Consider the following 16,061-nt stretch of genomic DNA (forward strand, 5'->3'; position numbering starts at 1 on the left):
GTCTCAATGTGGTACTGAGACTATGTAACAATGCTGATCTAGTCCATCCCTCCACATTCCCACTTATAGTAGGAGTATAGTAAATTAATCTTTTAAATTTGGGGCCTCATTAATTTACAAAATGAATTATTATCCCAGGGGTAATTAAATAAGGGTGTTATATTCTTACTCTGAACTTTAGAGATTGATTATGGTTAAAAAGACTAGACCTAGTCTTTGCAATTTTCCAAATGCATCTGCTGGGGAGCCACTCTTAGAAATCAAAGAACTGACTTGTTTAGGAAGTAAAAGACCATTTTTTGGTGTAAGAGCAAAGTCCTCTCAAGAATTTAGAAATAAAGTTACCTTCTTGGAGTTTAATTTTTAGAATAAAATCAACATATAATCAGTGAGATTGATTAGGCATTGAAATCCTATGGAAATATATGATATCTGTCAGATCAAAAGCTTAGAGAACAGGCCTGAAAATATTATCCAGACTTGTTAAAATACGTAAGTGAGCTATAATCAAATAAATTACACTAATATATATAAAAAGAACAAATGTAAAGGAAATGTTTACTTTGGAAACTAGAGTATGTTTACAGTGTTTTCAGAATTAAAACAGTAAAAACAAACAAAAACACTCCACCTATCGATATTCCAGTTTTTATGATAGATATCAATTAGATGATCAGAGTGTGAAGAGAGTAGCAACTAAACCAATTTTATCTGGGTTGAGTATATCACCAAATTACTGCTTTGTTTTCACAGTTTCAGTAGTGGTGTGGTGATAGTGTGCAAAGCAGGTTGCAGGGACTTCTTTAAAGGGGAAATGATGTGTGAGGTGTTCTACAGTTCCTTACGATGGAATGCTGTAAAAGTTCTTATCAATTATTTGTTGATTTGGGCTTTTCTTCTCTCTTTCAACTTAAGGGAGACAGAAACCTCAGTCTTATTTTTTCTTCAAAGCACCAGCAGCCAGCTATTTGTTTGGCAGTAATGATATATTGCAAAGTCTAGAGCTGCCTATTTTAGCATATAGGTATATTATGAATTCATGACTGGTTTGTTCTCTAGATAGAACTTTGCTACTCAAAGTGTGGTTTGTGGATGAGTGGGCTGACAACATCTGGGAACTGAGACATGCAGAGCTTCAATCCTGTCTACCTCTTAGGCCAACCTTGTTAGTTCATGTACTCCAAGAAGCACACACTAAGATGGAATTTGACGTTTAAGAGATTTGTTAGGGAAGACGCCAGAGGGAAAAAGGAGAGGTAGGTCTGACCTGTGTGAAGGAAAGAGGGAAAGGAGGGTTGTGTAGGAGCTCAGAGTACAGCACAGTTCTAAGCAAGTTTCTGGCAAGCCAGTGGGGAGTCCTCCAGCCAGTGTCCCATGTCAGTGAAGTTCCATCTCTCACAGGAATGAGCCTGCCTTGCTATTTCTGCTGCCTCCAATCATTTAATGAAAGCAATGTATGGAAAGCTTGGCTTCAGTGCAAGTGGGATTTCAGAGCACAGCACCCAAGGCCTTCTTTCCATTATGGTCACAGCAGCCAGAGATTTGATTGGCACAGTTGCCTGGCCGCCACACCTACTGAATCAGGTGCATTTCAACAAAATCTCCAGGTGATTATATGCACATTAAGCTTTGAGAAGCACTACCCTAGAATAATAATTTGACACTTTGAGGATCTTACCCAGAGTCAATAAAATTGTTTATAATCAGCATAGGATCTCCTCAAAAACTCAGCTCTTTTGGAGTGGTATTTTTTACAGTTCATTTGAACAGGGTTGCTGTTCAAAGTGAGAACTAGAGCAGATAATTTGTTGTTAATTTGTAACAAATGTGTGAAGCAGATTTTGAGCCAAAGCAGAATTTCCAAGATACTTTGCCTCTTTGCTGAAAGGAGCTAGATATAATTTACTTCCTTTGGCCTTTTAGAGTTCAAAGTTCTTGTAGCAAAGAATTACGTATTTCTGTGTCTGTTGTCTTTTTACCATGTGGTAAGATGTAGATATGATTCTTGTGGTGACGGCTGGAAATAAACTGTTAGATCTTACTGAGTTTCCTCTGCTGACACAGTGCTTAGCATTTGAGGGGCTCTCTTTAGGACAGACTACACTATAAAGTTAGCTTTGCCACAAGGCACTGTCACCTAATTTATGGATTTTTCCATGAGTCCAAGGTATCCACACTCTCGTATATATATGATCAGGAGACCCACAGTCCCCATGAGATCATCCTCTGAACCATTGATTCCCAGGCTTCAGTGCAGAGACTACTGCTTGGTAAAAATTACAGTTCCTCTGTCTACAATAAGGTCTTGAAATCGGTACTTTTAAAAAGCCTCCCAGGTGATGAAACTTAATTTGGAAATCGCTGCTCTAAAGTAAAATATATACAGAGGATTGGGGTCTATCCCATAGAAACATCCTCAAATGGAGTGGTTATAACTGACTCAGCATTCCAAATGACACTTGTTCCTTGTTTACTAGAGAGTATCTTTACATGAAAAATTAAAAATAATTTTTAAATCCCTAATTAAAGATGAAATACTTTTATTACACTCAATAGTATTTATTGTTATCTCAGAATTCAATGTAATTTTTACATCATTATTTATTAATTAGCAGTGGGCCTGTTAACACCAAGGGCCACAGGACTGAATATCTGGCTATAATTACAGTTGGACTACTCTCAATCCTGGGCAGAGAAAGTTCTCCTAAAGACAGACAGCCACAGGTGTTTCCTAAAATAGAATTTACCTAGAAACTGAGTTAAAGGTGTAACTCTAGTTGTAAGTACCTCTGGTCCATTATTCATTCTTTTATTTCTTTGTTCAACAAACACTTATCAAATAAAATCAATGTTTCAGGCACTGTATAATCTATACCAGAGACCTGAAAATAAGTAAGACTTAGTCCTTGACCTTGAGGAATTCACAGACTACCCTAGTGGCAGAGATATACATGAAAACAATTAATTACAACAGAGATATTTGTATTGTTGAGCATGGAGAGATGGAGTAGGTCAAGCCCACAAGCAGCCGTGGGGCGAGGGTCGGGGGACAGAGTGAGGGACAGCTGGCAAACACAAAGAATAGCACAGGTGCATCGCATGAGACACCAGTTACTGCTGCCTTTGTCCATAAGCCCTGTCAGGAATATCTAAATTCTGAGCAGATCACCTGAGCTATCTAAAACTTAACTCATTATCCATCCCTCTCAGAAAACAAAAATCCTGCTTGTCTACATGTATTCCTAGATTTGTGACTGGTACCCCCATTCATACGGTCTTTCCAGCCAGAAACCTGGGAGACTTCCTCGTCTCCTTCTCCTTTACTCCCTGTGGCCAGCCATTAATCAGGAACTGTCAGTTTCATCTTTGTAGCATGTAGCCTCTTCTCTGTTCCTCTCTTCTAAGCACTGCTAACATTGCTGCCTCAGACAAGCTCTCAGACTTGGACATCTGCAGTAGTCTCCTAACTGGTTGGTCTCCCCATCTTTAGACTTGGCCTCTTTCCAATCCATTCTCCCCATATCAGTTTAAAACAGGAGAGACCCTTCTTCCTATAGGGAAAGGTCTAAACTCCTTAGAGTTAGGTATAGGTTGAGAGTGCAAATGCTTGAGCCGAACTGCTTGGATTCAAATCCTGACTCCACCACTTACTAGCTATCTGAAGGGCAAGTCACTTAGCCTTTCAGTGACTAAGTTTCCTCAACTGTAAAATAAAAGTAGAAATTGACTCTCTGTCATAGGATTACCGTAAGGGTTAATTGAATTAATACTGTACATGTAAAGTGCTTAACAATGCCTGGCACAAAGTAAACACAGTGATGGTGGGTACTCATGGTAGGATAATAATACACAGTATTTGTGCCAAGTAAATAAAGATGACCAGGACTCACCTTGTCTTCCAGAGACTAACGGTCTGAAGGTAAACAGATTACTTCTTATGATCAGTGCTGTTACAAATTTGAACACAATGCTAAATGATTATGGAATCAGGAGAAAATTGTAGAATCTTGTAATCTAAAAATGTTTTTTTCTATTAAATTTTTTTAATTTATGGATGTATAGCAACTCAAGTTCCCAAATACAACTTAGTACCTCTCAAACCACAAGTTCCTCATACATGAAATCTGTAGACTCATGATTTTGCTCCTGTATACCCTTACAGTGACAGTAAGCAATTTGGTTCTAGTATGTGTGAACATTTAGGTCCCTTCTCTGAGGAATAATTTGAAAAAAGAGAAACTGGCGTTGAACAAACAAAAGGGAAGAGACATGAGCCACAGAAGAATAGTAGAGAGTTTGCAGCAAAGTCTCAGGAAAGAAGACAATGGTAGAGTACCCAGTGGTTTTGAAGGATGTGGGCTGCTGAGGTTTAAGAGTTGCTGGTGGAGGTGGTATGGGGGAGGCTGCAGGACACGGCAGAATGCATATAAATTTAGTATGACTTATAAGTACATATGAATTCAAAACAGCACTGAACATAGTTGAAACACAGTTGAGGAATTGCCTTTGGGGGTTGGAGGCAGAAAAATGTAGTGTTTGAATTTAGGCTCAAATTAGTAAGTTTAGGCCATTTACTAACACTGTGACTTGGGGAAATTATTTAACTTTTCTAAGTCTCAATTCTCATCCGGAAGACGGAGGTTGTAATAGTACTAATCGAATAAGGTAGGATTAATTGAGAAAGTGCCCTAAAACACTTTGCTGGTAATTTACAAATAGCAAACACCTAGTAAGGTTAGTTCTTGCTATTGGTGGTGATTATTAATATAGTGTTTGCTTTCTTCAGTTAAGAAAAATGAATTTACAGATACCTCAGTCAAATTTGGGAAGAAGAATATAGTACAGTACTTGTTATTTCCTAGATGGCAGGTAATGTTACTAACATTTATTTAGAATATGCTGCCTTTTGTTTTCCTATTCTAGGGAACGTAAAATATTATTACAGAGTTTCATAAGTATTTCACTTACCTCTTTCCCCATCCTATTTTTCACATGCAGGTTTAAGTTCCTGCAGAACTTAACCTATAACTGAAAAATGTATCCTGTAACTAAAGAGCTATAGAATTCCAGAACTTCTTGATTTCACTACCTAATTTAATATAGTAATGGGTAACACACCAGTCTTACTAATAGTGCTTCTAAAGTGCTTAAAATATTTTTAATATTCTCCCTATTGTCATGTGTACCCAGTTTTCTTCTTTCCTGGTATTTAATAATTTTAGGTAACTAAGATAAACAGTTTGATTTAGCATACTTTATTATGAGTGATGTATTAGAGGACATCCCTTATAGGACACCTTCCCTCTCCAGCTCACTTAGGTGACTGCTGTATCCCCATGCTCCCATAAATCCTATACATTCTCTCTCTCTCTTTATCCTTTTAACTTATCTGTACCTTCAAACAAATTTCAAGCACTTAGGCCTTGATGGTAAGAATAGTGTCATGCAAAGTCAAGCAGGAAAAACTTCAGTAGATACTCAGCTAATTTTTGTTAAGTGAGTGAATGAATGCTGCCCTCTTACATCATTTATCCAGTTCTTAGGCCATGGTCAGCAGTGTACCAGTAACTGATTCAATTAATTATTCAATTAAGAAGGCCTTTAGAAATAGGTAAAGTAAAATAAAAATAAGAAATAAAATTTAACAGTAGAATTAATAGTAACCTAATTCCAAAGACTGCTGTCTGTGAAATAGCTGTCTTTCTTTCCAAAGAAGGTCTCCTGCCCTTCCTCAGATGCTAATGCCTTACGCTAGTTACCTTGTTGCTGACTACTCAGTAGCCTGCATAAGGTGACAGGTCCAGCCTTCCCCCTAGAAGGCTGAAGAGGACTCCTGACACAACTGGCTATAGTTTGAGGCCCTGAATTCAGAGCTGTAGACCTTACATACTTCAGCTCTTAAGGATACTATAGGTGGTGTTAGGAAAGGGAATAGTGTAGACAAGAAAAATGTTTATCATGTATGTCTAGTTATTGAGCATTCATCTCTTTGTTTGCAAGAACTTGAATTATGATACATAATTATATAATCAAATGATAGATATAAATCAACATCAAAAATTGCCACCTGGGCCACCCAGCACATGCTGTGTTAACCCAATATGAGACTTATCTTCTTCGCACACGACAAATAATCAGAAACGGGAAAGAGTTTGCACGTGTAACAGGAAGCAGCTTAAAAGATTGTTCTGGCATCACCTGTAGCCTCAATATATACCATTTGCCTCCCAGCATGATGACTTTCAGCCATAGGTCACAAATGGGCCTTAGAACCTTAACCCAGTGTGTTGCAGCCTTCCGCCTCAAGTACCCCTAGATTTTCTGCCATTGGCCGGTATCCAAGAAGAAGGCTTGAACAGCTGTCCTGACAAGTGGGTTTTCCCAATTCAAGCTGGCAAATGGGGAGTTTGAGCTGCTTTGTTATACTCCCTGCCTCTGGGTTAAAGCTATTTAAAACAGTAATAAAGTATCCTGCTCTCGGGTACTGTATATTTTCTTTTTTGGAATTATGTAAATATCTTTAGGATCCTTTTAATGCAGGAGGTGAGAAATCATCCTTCTAAAGAGAGTTGATTTCAGCTTTTTTTTTTCTTTTTCTTTTTGTCTCTCCCAGACAGTAAGGATTGTATCCTGGAGCCGCTTTCCCTGCCAGAAAGTCCAGGTGGCACCACCAGTTTAGAAGGTTCTCCATCTGTGCCTTGTATTTTCTGTGAAGAACATTTTCTTATAGATGAACAAGACAAACTTCTGAAGCACATGATCATTGAACATAAGACTGTCATAGCTGATGTTAAGTTGGTTGCTGATTTCCAAAGGTAAATTTTGTTTTTATCCATAAAAGAATTGTTTATTATTTCTTAAAGGAAAGGCATAACGTATATAAAATTATTCCTATAGAAATATGAAAATTCATATTATCCGGTTTCACCTTAGTCTTTTTTAAGCTTTGTACTTATTTGCCTTCTTGAGTGTGTAAGTTATGTTTGAAAATGTCACATACCTTTGCATGTCCTACAAATTCTGGAAGCAGACCAACTTTCCAAAGAGTCAATAATATTCCCTTTACCACATTCCATGAAATTTTGGACATTGTTGATCTCTGTCAGATTGATGTTCTTTTCATGTTTCAGGACATATGCATTCTCCAACTAAGTGAGTTCTTCCAGAAAGGTGAGAATAGACTTGGTAAAAGGCCACCCAAAGGGCAGTTTTGGGGGAAAGAGATACTTGGAGCCTTTTAAGCCAAAAGCTTATCATCCAAACAACTGTCAGCTTAAATGCTGTGATATGGTTGAAAACCAGGAAAATATTGAGTCTTTCGACAAGCCAGAGGGCTATAAGAGTAGACAGCAATTAAGGTCAGTGACTGAGGTACTTAGAGGAAGAGGATGAAGAGTAGATAGAGGTGAGTAGTTGAGGAACTGCCAACATTGGGCATGTGTGAAATGTAGGAACCTGGCCTATACAGCCAGGGCCCAAAGTGAGCTCATTATAGTCACTAATTCTAGACTAATTCTTGGTAGTGATTGTCTAAGAGAAATTGCCTTCTCTTAAGCAGGTATAGTGGAGTAGTTATGTACAGGTCATTATTAGTTGAAATTTGGAATCATTTTCCATATAAACAATATCAGTGTAGTTAACTGGCTTTGTATAGTTACTGAAAGCACATATTTTGGTATATCTGGCAGGGTCCCATTTTGAGATGTTCTGCATTGATTTCCCTACAAAACATTAGAGTAGCCCAGATATTATAATATCCCTGCATCTAAACTCTGTATCTCCCAGACCACATTATTCTTAGCAAGCAACTTCTTTCTTAGGATGGGTTTTGCAAGCAGCAAGCTGTATTATTAAGAGTGGACTGTGAAACCTGGAAGGCCTAGGATTGAATGCAGACTGGGTGACTTTCTTATGTACCACATGGCTTCCAGCAAGCTACTTACCACTCTAAGCATCAGCTTTCTCATCTATAGAATGGGGGTAACACCAGCCCTCATCATATTATTGAGCATTATATAAAACAGGGCATGTATAGCACCAGTGTCTGAGATATATTTTATACCCAATAAATGGTAGCCAAATTTTTAATTATATTTTGATTACAAAAGATATAGTTGAAGTCTTAGCTTCCTGCAACTGTAGCTTAAGATTTCAATAGGCATTTATGCTGGTCTGAAGACCTAATTATCGTTTGTAAAATTTGTTTTGAGAAATTTTCATTTAAGGTTCTAAGTACTCTAAACTTCTAGAATGGCAGTTTGTTTTTAAGGACAAATAGCCGCAGTGCTCAGAGGGGTAACATTAGCTATTCTCAACCCTTCTTGTCCTTCTCAGATGCGTAGCACCAATAATGAATGTCTGCTGTGTGCCTTCTGTGTTATGGCCCCTTATATCCGCTCAGCATTGCTACTTGTGAGTAGACTTTGGGGCTGTATGGTTAGGGGGCAGAGACAGAACAGGGAAGGAGAGTTATATGAACAATATATGCCGCCAACTACTGGAATAAACTAATTCTTACATGCTTTCAGAGGAAACATTCTGTGCTTCTCATTCTCATTCATTCTTTATTTTCAATTAAAATTTGTATGTGTGTATATATGTATATACACATGTGTGTATTTTGGGAGTATTCTGGGAGTTTTATACGATACCTAGTTATAGGTGGTCAGATCTGTCGATTTTGTTTTAGACACTTCTTAGGCTAGAGAGCTTTGAATTCTTTTCTTATTCAAATAACCATTGACAGGACTATCAAATGAGTTATTCTTTTATAAATTTTGTATCACTTGGCTTTTCTTTGATGTAAAACTTTTTTTTTTTTTTTTTTTTTACTCTTTTTTACCACATAAATGCAAATTCTCCCTCAGGAATTGCAGAAAAATATGATGATCAACCAGTGATAATTGAGTAATGTTAAGATTTTCTTTCTCTTCTTCTAAAATCTGTGAGAAATGTGAATCAGTTTGTATTTTATCCTTTGTACTTATGTATGATAGCTAAGTGGCTATATTTGTACTAATCAATCTCTCTTTTATCATTGTTGTCAATCTCATCTGTATGTGGGCAGGAAAATCAAATTATTTACTAGGTCTCAGGGCTTAGGAGTTAATAATTAAATATTGAGATCAATCACACTATAAATGCAGTTATGTAATAAAATGGATGCTTTAATTAAAAAGAAAAAGATGCATGTCTGATATAAGTGCTTTCTAAATGAAGTGTGTAGTTAACATGTACTTTAAATTTGGAAACCTAGATTTTCCTTGTCAACTCTCCTCCTAATTAAATAAAAGTTTCACCCTCAGTAAGTAAAAATGTGATTAATTCACGCTGACCAGGAATGGATATGACTAAACTTTGTTGTTTTTAAATACCATTTAATATATTAACAATGTTGTGATTAACAATGTTGTGTTAGTTTCAGGTGTACAGCAAAGAGATTCAGTTATACATATACAAGTATCTATTCTTTTTCAAATTCTTTTCCCATTTAGGTTCCACAAGGACCTACTGTATATAGCACAGGGAACTCTGCTCAATATTATGTGACAACCTATGTGACTTTTTCTTAGCAGTTATTGGAGGGAGGGAGGGATAGTGAGAGGTTCAATTGGCATGAGTTAATTCACTCAGAACTTCTTTATAGGTTGAACAATTCTTATATATATATAAAACTTCTCAGAGAGGAGTTGTTGCTTCTGAGTACAATAAGTAATAAAGACGATAAATAATAGATAAGAGATGGGCTTACCTTGTCCTTTGTAAGAAATAAGCTCTGAAGTTTCCGTTTAAATATATTTAACATTTTCTTTATTGGAACAAAGTAACAGTAAAATTTTCTCAGAGCAAATAAAACAAAAACAAAAGTAAAAGTCTCTCCTTTGAGCCATTTATTAACATAGTTATTTATACTGAGCTACTCGCTAGCTTTATTCAGTAGATAAAATTTTTCCAGAAGAAAAATGTTAACTCCTTAATTCTTGCCCCTTTCTATATTAGAGTCCACTCATTCAGTGCTACTTAATTAACGACTATCTCAAATCTTTATGCTTCTGTCAATAAGCACACCAGTTACAATGGGGAGCTGGGCAGGCAAGATGATATTACTACAAGGATTTCTTGTGAGATGTGATTAAAGTTCTTTTACAAGAAAGTATTTGCTGATGACCTAATAATTACTTTTATGGCTTTTTAATAAAATATGAAGTGCTGTGATAACTGTCCTCCAAATAAAGGGTTCATACCACATATTATTTCTTGGCTTCCTTTATATATTGAGTGGTTGCTTTAAACAAACTAAAGAAGTAGGAAAAAATGAAGAAGTACTAAATGATTTCTTAACATGGAACAATAAATTTCAGTGGGTGGGAAAAAATGCCACCAGTGCATGTATTGAACATCTGCTATCTTTAAGACATCTCTCAATTGAATACGATTTATCTGAATGCTTTTACCAACCACAGGGAAATGGATATATTGATACCTCTTAATTTTAATTATAAACTAAAAAAGTACTATTATGTGATAACTAGGATACATCTTAAATTTAGACTTAGGTCAAAAGTTTGTTGCAATTCAGATCTATTTATATAGTATACCACAATAAGATATGATACATATTTGTATATATTTAAGTTATATGGTAGTTTATGGTTGTATTTTGCTTTTGTAACATGATTCTTTTTCCCTTTGATGTTATTGTCACCGAGCCTTTGGTCAGGAGGAGACCACTCAGTTGACACCTTGTGCCTATTGGACTGGCCTATTACCTGCTTTATCCTTCTTCCCCCAGAAGCTACCTAACAACATCTCAGAGATGCTCTTAGAGATGGTATCTGAAAAACATCCTTTCCAGAATTCATGACCACTTGTTCATGGAGCAATAAAATAGCTTTTAACCAATGTAAAGACTACCAGACATGAGCATATAACAGTATCTTCTCTCTCTTCATCCCATTGGAAGCCTTAACTATTTGAGGAGGGTAACTGAGGTTCTGTCAGACAGACTCTCCCCATGATTTTAAGTCAGCCAATGTTAGTAATCACTTCCCTTGTGCCTACCACACTGAGGTAAACTGTGGTACAAAACAAATACGTGATGTGAACCTTCTCTTCAAAGATCAAGGAGAATAGGACCCGACATGGAAGTCCTTAGAGACTAAGAGCCATTGACTTTTGGAATCAGGACATCAGAGGAATCAGTGCCTCTGTAGGCACTGTACCTTTTGCCTAGTCAAGCAGTTCCAATTCAATAGCCCAAAACAGCTGGTGTCAACTTTCAATACTTGGGCAGGAAGTTAGGAGCAGTTCAGACCCAAGAGCTGCTTTTAGGTAATATGCTTTTCAGAAAGGGAAGACCTTCCCTCTCCCTTCAGACTTCATGTCTGTACTTCAGTTTTGCCATGTCAAAAAGCATTCTCCTTGGTCTCTAAGGAGGAAAATTCTTCAAGTATCCATTACAACTGTAATTCTAGAGGCTTTCTCCTGCTTCTGCCTTTTTCTGAAATTCTTGTGTAGATTGGTCCTCACGTGACACGAGAAGCATTGTGTTGTAGAAGACTTGAGTTTGGATTTGGAGACAACAGATCCCAATTCTCATCCCAATTCTAACATTCTAATTGTGTGACCTTGGGCAGGTAGGGTCTCAGTAATGGTAGCTGCTAATAATTGATATCCTTATGACCATCATCATCATCATCACTCTACTCTTCCCCACCTCAGCCACTTGTGTGTGCCCTCTGACACTACTAGTATAACTATTTTAACTTGCTCATTAAATGTTTGATGAAACATTATCATTGTTGTTTTTGTTGTTGTTTTAGATACCAATATTTCTCTAGAATAAACAAATTCTTTACTACTTTAATCTTATCTAAATATGTTACTTTTTCTTATAATAATAACTTTCATTTATTAAACACCCAGCATGGTGGACACTGCTTTACATGTGTTATCCTGTTTAATTATCAACAATCCATTTTGCAAATGAGTAAGCTGAGTGTCAGAAAGGTTAAAAAATCTTTTAATTCAGGTTCATATCTCTGAATGCAAAGTCCCTGCTCCTGTCTTCCCTGTTGCCTGCAGGGCTGGTGGAGTCAGTTAACAAAACGTCAACCACAAGGGTTGGACCATAGTCTTAATTTAAAAAGCACAACTACTTCTAGCTCAAGATCTGTGCAGATAAGAGACTCTTATTGTGTTGACTCTGTTACAGAATTAGTCAATGACAATTCAAAGGACAGTCTGGTCACTATTATCTGCTCTTACCTGGTCATCTGCTTCATGTAGTTATCACTTTTAACGAACTGTAGGCTCATAGTGGAAATAATATTATAAAGGGCTGACAACAACTATTCTGCTTTCTCCAGAGGGTGTAACCCACACAGCCTTCAGTAGAGTAGTAATCAAGAGTGATGAACCTCTCCTTGGTGTTTCTAGTGGTAGCCATGAGGAAACTCCAGATAAAACTTGACTCCCTTTTCTTTCTCTTTCGCCCAGAGGGGAAAGAAAAGAAACTAGTGGGGAATGGAAAAGAGGAGAATAAGAGTAACTGTGTAAGATAACTGGGGAGTGGAGGGTGCTGAAGCTGGCCAGGATGGCAAAGGGAATAACGTGTCAGCCTTTTGTAGGTGCTTTTCCTCTTTTTGTGTACTCTGATGGACCTGAAATGCCTTCTGCTCTGACACTTCTAATGTGGGAGCCAGGGAGCTAGACATAGGGTCATGGTTCATCATTTATAGTATTTATGGTTTGAGGCTGAGCTGGAGCCTGAGATACGTCATTTTCAGATCTCTTAAAATAAGGTCTAGCACTGTTTTATAAGGAAAGAGTTCTACCCCTTCTTACCCATTCAGGTTGACAGCATGGTTATACATGAGAAGGAAGAACTAAAGCATGTGGTTCTATTGTTATACATTATTCTTCTACTTCTTTTTTTTAATAAATTTATTTATTTTTATTTTTATTTATTTTTGGTTGCATTGGGTCTTTGCTGCTGCGCGCGGGCTTTCTCTGGTTGCGGCGAGTGGGGGCTACTCTTGGTTGCAGTGCGCGGGCTTCTCATTGCAGTGGCTTCAGTGGCTTTTTGCAGAGCACGGGCTCTAGGCGCATGGGCTTCAGTAGTTGTCGTACGCGGGCTCAGTAGTTGTGGCACATGGGCTTAGTTGCTCCGCAGCATGTGGGATCTTCCCAGACCAGGGCTCGAACCCGTGTCCCCTGCATTGGCAGGCGGATTCTTTACCACTGCACCACCAGGGAAGCCCATCTTTTACTTCTTTTACTTATATATTCTATATTCAGTGTTGTCATCCATTTATATTTTATATTAGCTCATGTCACATTTCTCTCTTTCTCTCAGACCTCTCTCCCGGCACATTTTTTTTTCCTAATGTATAATGAATGCCCTTTCTATAGAGCACCATGGGTTGGGAAATTAAGAAAAAGCGAGAATAAAAAGGAGTCAAAATACTGGGAGCTGGAGGCTACTTAGAGAACCTTACAGCAATCTTCAAACGCTCTTCTACCTCTTTAAAACATTAGTGTGGACCTGCTATGTGCAGAACACAGGTGCTATATCAAGCCATTTAAATATACTCTTTCTGTGTGCTTTGTCTGTTTAACTAAGTTCCATCTCTTGTGCAGGTTTTGGTCCTTTGTTGTAAGTTTCCTTTTTTATCCATCAACATGTAGCCTGATAAATAGTCAACTATAGCGTCAACCTTTCCATTTCCTTTTTCCCCCTTGAAGCAGATCACATTCTCTTCTTCTTCTTCTTTGATAAATGAGATTGTAATTGTCAATATAAATCTTGTTAGATAAATGCAAAGATGAACAGCTTGTTGAATCCTGTCATCTTACTCCCTCTTTCATCAAATAATGCAGGTCTGGGTGTTATGCTTTACTTTTACATTTAGCCAGTGTCCTTCTTCTAACTCAGCTCATTAGATACAGGAATTGCAAGCTTGGCTGTTTTTCTAAAAGCTAAATTTCAGACACAGTGTGGACGTATGGAATTGTTCTATCTTGTTATATAGATATTGAATTTAGACTGACTTCTCATTGCATTATCATGATCTGTTCTTTTGATGTATAAGATAACCACCTAACTTTCAATTTATTGGAAAATGTGTGATAAAGCCTGTTTAATCATTGTTGCATTTTAAATTCATATAAACTTAGATGTGATTTCAAAAAGACTTCATTATCACATAAAAATAATTCATTTTAATTTTCCCATTTGTCTGTTTATTGAATTTGGGGATGGTAAAATTTAATCATTTTCATGCCTTTACAGGGTATTGTCATTTCATTAAATATTTATTTCGTATTTCTACAATGCTCTACTGCCTTTCTATTTACAAATTTTCTAGCTAGCAGTTTTCAGTCAACATTTGATTTATTGCTTTAGGGTAATTAAATGTTCTTATAAAATCCTATCATTCTAAAGTAAGTAGTGTATTGAGTCTTCTCACCATTCTTTCTTTTTGATTGTTCTAAGGTACATTTCATATTGGAGGAAAAGGTTCACTGAACAGCCCATTACAGATTTTTGTAGTGTGATAAGAATCAATTCCACAGCTCCATTTGGTAAGTGTACATCTTGACTACCATCTTTTCCCTGCAATCCAAAAATTCAAAGGAATAATCTTTCTTAAATTATAATTCTCTAAAATAATAGCTAAAATTAAATTGCTCTGTTCATGTTGTATAACTTCAGTAAAGCTAAAACAGAACTATATACCAGAAGAGAGATCATCATAGATATAGATAGATATATTTCTCTTAAGAAAGATAAATTTTTTTTGAAAAAGTGATAAATAATCATTTCTTATTTATTTTCCTGATCTCTCAACAGAAGAACAAGACAATTATTTTTTGCTGTGTGATGTTTTACCAGAAGATAGAATACTTAGAGAAGAACTTCAGAAGCAGAGACTGGTAAGAGTTATTTTAAAGAATGAGCAGTGTGTTGGAAACACATACAAAATCATTTTTGTTATTGCCCTTTTTTGTTTGTTTTTATTCTGGAAACTTTCAAACATACACAGAAGAGGAGATAATACATAAAGATCTTAAAACAGAAAAGGTAGACACTTGATTGAAGATTAAAGCATTTCATGTTAAAAATGCAGAGAGAATTTTTGGCTTTGTTTTGCTTCCTGGATTATCTCTAAAATAACAACAGAGCTTACACATTTTAGTGTAATTTTAGCTGCCTGACACATGCTAGGGTTCAGCAATCGTGGAAGAATGCCCTCAGCTAAAATTGAGTTGAATTGATTAACTTTTTTTCTCCCTCTGGAATGTGCTATGCACTAGCACTTCTTTTGTTCCCCTTTATGAATTAAGCATATAGTTTGATCGTAATAGTCTTTCTCATTTTCAGCCTTAACGATAAGGACGCTGATTTGAAAATCTCAGCATCTTTAGTCTTTTAAAAAGATAACAGCATACACAGGTGTGAAAATTTTCATTTTCAGAAGTTGAACAGAAATTGGTTAGTTTTTTGAAGTTACTAATTTTATTTAAAAGTATCCAGTTTTCCATTATTTGTCACCAAATCTCAACTATTACTTGAAAATGACTTGCTCTTCCTTTAGTGGTTACTTATAAGTGTTCCCTGTATCTTTGGACTTGGCTAGATATGTTGTGAAAGAAAGCTATGATTTCAGTGTTTCTGCTAAATCCTCAAGAGATCTAGGAGGAAAATAAATCCTGTCTACCAAAGTCATAAGATTTGAGAAAGTCCCCTGAAGCACATTATATTATGTAAACATGAGATGATGTTGTTGGATACTGATTTATGTAAGAAAAAGTATGGTTTTCCTATAGCAACAAACCCAGTGAAGAAACAGGACTTCCTGAGTTTCTCTTCTTTCCCTATTGTAATATCTAAGAAATCTGCAGAATAAGGATAAATTGACTGTAAAATTTTATGGATTTTGTTTGGTAGTACTTATTCATAATGTTTTATTTCCATGAGTTTTTTCACTCTTACTCACAGTGGTCTTAATCAAAAATGATCAAACTGACATAATCCTAGTACCCCTATGTATTTCTTT

At 36.5% G+C, this 16,061-nt stretch overlaps 1 protein-coding gene across 12 annotated transcripts in view; it reads left to right on the forward strand.

The window, feature by feature from the left end:
• Window positions 1-16,061, forward strand: part of ZNF277 (zinc finger protein 277) — a 165,807-nt gene that overhangs the window by 52,567 nt on the left and 97,179 nt on the right. For 10 of the 12 annotated variants that reach the window (XR_014266620.1, XR_014266621.1, XR_014266622.1 and 7 more), the window contains exons 3-5: window positions 6,618-6,815; window positions 14,498-14,586; window positions 14,855-14,937. Coding sequence is in view for 2 of the 12 variants with exons in the window: in XM_082472370.1 (XP_082328496.1) it covers window positions 6,618-6,815; window positions 14,498-14,586; window positions 14,855-14,937 (370 nt within the window). In the remaining 10 variants the exon portion in view is untranslated. Of the gene's footprint in view, window positions 1-6,613; window positions 6,816-14,497; window positions 14,587-14,854; window positions 14,938-16,061 lie in introns of all 12 variants that reach the window. The other 2 variants (XR_014266629.1, XM_082472369.1) reach the window with 1 other exon arrangement.

Source organism: Balaenoptera physalus (assembly GCF_965194825.1).
Source record: "Balaenoptera physalus genome assembly, chromosome: 8".
NCBI classification, from domain to species: domain Eukaryota; kingdom Metazoa; phylum Chordata; class Mammalia; order Artiodactyla; family Balaenopteridae; genus Balaenoptera; species Balaenoptera physalus.